This window comes from Odontomachus brunneus, unplaced genomic scaffold, assembly GCF_010583005.1.
Source record: "Odontomachus brunneus isolate Ranch 3 - 2012 unplaced genomic scaffold, Obru_v1 Obru_scaffold_009, whole genome shotgun sequence".
Lineage (NCBI taxonomy): Eukaryota > Metazoa > Arthropoda > Insecta > Hymenoptera > Formicidae > Odontomachus > Odontomachus brunneus.
Window position 1 is genome coordinate 1,062,155 of NW_022639459.1, and position 4,093 is coordinate 1,066,247.

General features: G+C 47.1%; 1 protein-coding gene across 1 annotated transcript; it reads left to right on the forward strand.

The window, feature by feature from the left end:
- Window positions 1-1,492: 1,492 nt before the first annotated feature.
- On the forward strand, window positions 1,493-4,091 carry LOC116840362 (protein Hook homolog 3-like; the record flags this gene model as incomplete). Its single annotated transcript, XM_032806981.1, has 1 exon — window positions 1,493-4,091. A coding segment is annotated over exon 1 (1,986 nt), but the record flags the coding sequence as incomplete, so codon positions are not given.
- Between the last annotated feature and the right edge of the window lie 2 nt (window positions 4,092-4,093).

Genomic DNA, 4,093 nt, shown 5'->3' on the forward strand with positions numbered 1-4,093 from the left:
GTTTACCCTGGGTCTCCGGAGTCTGGCGAAACGATTGATGAATCTGGCGAGAAATCAGCTCGTTCTCCTGGCTCGGTCTCGGATGTTCCGGCGCTGCGCGGGATGATGCGGCCCGCGATTCCGAATTTCGACTTCGCAACGTTCGAAAAATGAAGTGTAGGCAAAAGTAATTGCAACACAGTCGGATTTTACGACTAATATATTCTAAATAAGTACACGAGAATTACCAGAGACTAATAGCGTGTTCGACTGGCCCTGGGTTAATCGCTCCGAGAGCGATTAATGACGTCATAAGTCTTTACTAGCTAATCATAAAGCTTATAAGTATTTGTTTGACCAATAAACGTAGGCTGAATAACCCAGAGTGGGTTAACCCAGAGCCAGTCAAACATGCTATAATTATGAGAAAATAATCGCTTTCTCAACAAATGCGCGCGTTTTTATATGTCGCTTTGTCGCTGAGAGTCGTTTTCTGGTTAGCTGATGGAGTCATGGAGATGGAAGAAATTCATTCCATCGGTATGATGTCATCGCGTCGATATCGCCGCGTCGGTCCTGAATGGTGTTTGGATTCAGTTTTCATGCTCCTGTTTATGTTAGCGGGACGCCTTATCGCATTGAGCGATTACGGTTTCTTTTGTCTACAGTTGATCCATCGATTTTAAGACTCTCTAACGACACGCAGTATTCAGCGTTATAATTTTAATTATAATATTTAATGTGCGCGAATATATATATGCTCACATACTTACATCTAGTAACATAGGGATAAAATATCTAGTGATGTCTGAAATCAGACAAGTCGGCCTCCGATCTATATTAATATATTATTAATGTTTCAAAATAAGTCCGGACGTTACAACAGCTTGACAGTGGCCATATTCTTTCTATACGATAGAATGAGAAAGCACTAGGGGCAAATCAACTTTCTCACTCTGTTTTAAACTGCCAACCTCCGACTTCACTCGCTGTTACAGCAGAAGTATAGGAATGCTTGGTCTATATATATACGTCATCGACTTGGTACATCGTGCACTTGATACGCGTATTATATAGTAACTTTCTATTAGGTAATCTTAATATTGACAATGCATATCAACGGCGACGTGTTCAATCAATACAATACGTTTGCTTGATGAGTATTATACTAGCTTAATATACCGTTGTTTATATATATTGATATTAAGATTATCTAGTAGAAAGTTACTATTTAGTACGCGTATCAAGTGCACGATGTAAACCAAGCCATTGGTAGCAAGCAATGCAGGCTTAAACCCGTATCAGACTACGGATTAAGATTGAGATTGAATTGCCCAATCAGAGCAAAGTTCACCAAACTTGAGCTTAGTGTATTTTGCTCTGATTGGCTAAATTTCAATTCAATCTCAATTCTAATCTATAGTCTGATATTGGCTTTAGAAACTTTTTTTATTTTCAAGTAGTACGATTTAATAGCGAATGGACATTTTGATTTTTAAGTAGTATGACTCAGCGATAGATTAAACAAATCTTTATCTACTGCAATTAGAACAAAACAGATGTAATTCACGCCTTTGGCGATTCAATAAGGAATAAAAGAAGAAAAAGGCGAGCGTAACATTAATATTTCACGTCGGGTTTTCATCTCCTAAACGTCATACATGTTCGTACAACGCGTATGTGAAGCGAACGCGATGAATTCGATGCGCTTTAGCGCGTAACGTCGGAGCAATGGCCAGCCCGAGCAATATCTTTGTTGATTGATATGTGCTACGGTGTGGATTATCGGGAGTTCGTACGGGAGTTGCTGTCCAAGGCGGTACCTGCAATCTCACGACTTCCGCTTTGATAATATTTTATCGCCACGCGTATCGGGGCGCGATGATAACTGCGTAGGTGAGTCTTTGGTTAGCTCGTGCAGACTGCCGACAGATGGTCTACGAGAATTCTCCTCTTCGTTGAGCTTGCAGTGTCGTGTTTGACTTGGCGAGTGAACTTTTTGAATTATGTATGCGAATACGAGTTGCATTTACAAGAATACCTTTTCTTGTGAGGATTGACAAAGCGAAAAATCGAACGCGTGTCGAACAGCTCTCTCTCTCTTTCTTTCTCTTCGGAGGAGCAACATGGGAGATCAACAGCAACAGCAGCAGCAGCAGCAGCTGAATAATCTAATCAAATGGTTGGACACGTTTGACCTTCAAGCGCCGCACAACTCCGCAGAGGATATAAGCGACGGGGTTGCGTTGGCGGAGGCCTTAGCCCAAATCGCGCCTGAATGGTTCACGGCAGTGTGGAAGGCTAAGATCAAGACCGATGTGGCTGCCAATTGGCGTCTGAGGGTAAGCAACATGAAGAAGATCGTGGAGGCTGTGATGGAGTATTATGTGGAGTGCTTGAATCAGCAGCTGTCTGGTTACATCAAGCCAGACGCAACCAAGATTGGTGAACATTGCGACACTGATGAGCTACGCCGTTTGCTGCAGCTAATTCTAGGCTGCGCTGTGAATTGCGACCAAAAGCAGCAGTATATTACCAGGATAATGGGTATGGAGGAGACTGTGCAGCAGGCAATAATGCAGAGCATTCAGGAGTTGGAGAGCAGTGTCCACGGTCCTAGATTGAGCTTAGGCACTAGTCTGAACTTTGAGACTATGGATGTGGCTGATGGTATCCAGCAGAGACTGTATGCTGAGCTACAGGCAGCGGTGGATATGAAGGATCAGCTGGCGCAGCGGTGCCACGAACTCGATCAGCAGTTGTCGCTGTTGCAGGAGGAGAAAGCTGCGCTGATGGTGGAGAACAAGAAGCTACAAGAACGACTGGACGAATTTGAGAATCCAGAGGAGTCTGGCTCTATCCTCAAGTATTCTGGTCTGCGCAAGCAGGCAGAGGCACTCAAGGACGAGCTATTTAAGGTAGAGACATCCAGGGATGATTACAGATTGAAAGTAGAACTGCTAGAGAAGGAAGTATTGGAACTGCAGTCCAGGCAAGAAGATCTGCAGAAGGCTGCTGATGAAGCCAATCATTTGAAGGATGAGGTGGACGCCTTGAGAGAGACCGTCGACAAAGTGGCCAAGTATGAGCTCACGATAGAGTCGTACAAGAAGAAGATGGAGGACATGGGTGACTTAAAGAGGCAGGTGAAGATATTGGAGGATAAGAACCTTGAGTATCTGCAAGCCAAGTTAGATTACGAGGAGGAGACGAAGCGCACGACGATGCTGCGGAACCACTTCGAAGCCTGCAAGCAGCAGCTCACGGAGACTCAGCACAAGCTGGACGAGATGAGCGGCAAGTATGACCGGCTGGTGTGTGACGACAAAAAGAGGGAGGCGAGGATGAACACTCTACAACGCGAGAGGGACCGATTGGTCATTGAGAGAGACGCGCTGAGGGAGACGAACGAGGAGCTCAAGTGCGCTCAGCTGCAAGCCGCCGAGAACATGGCGAAACCCAGCAACGTCGACAGCAACAGCGTCGCCGGTACGGAGATGATCCCATTAGAAGTGAAGGAGAAGCTGCTGTGCTTGCAGCTGGAGAACAAGATGCTAAAGGCGCGGCAGAAGGGCAACGAGGAGAAGCTGCCGAGCGTGCAGGCGTTGCTCGACGACTCGGAGGAGCGTCTGAACGCGTTGCGAGAACAGAACCGCAAGGCGAATCAGAGGATAATGGAGCTGGAGGGCAAGTTGGAAGAGATCAGCGGCGCGACGCAGTCATCCAACGGCGACAGCAAGAGCGACGCCACGGGTCTCGGGCAAAAGCTCGCGCAGCTGAAGGACGAGCTGCGAAAGGCGCAAGCGGAGAGGGAGCGGTTGACACTACAGCTCGAGGAGCGTGAGGCCGCTCTGCAGGTGCAGAGGCAGAAGGCAATGGCCCTTCAGGAAAAGCTGACCCGCAAGGAGTACGAGGACGCAGCGCGCGAGGAGAACTACAAGAAGAACGTCGAGAAGGCCAAGAGCGTCATCAAGAGCTTAGAGTCTTCCAAGCACAGCCATTCCCCGAACGAGGCTGTGCTGCGCAGCCAGTTGCTAGAGCAACGCAAGATGATGGAGGAAATGGAGCGCACCGTGAAGGAAACCAAGTTGCTGCGGGAGTTGGAGGAGAAGAT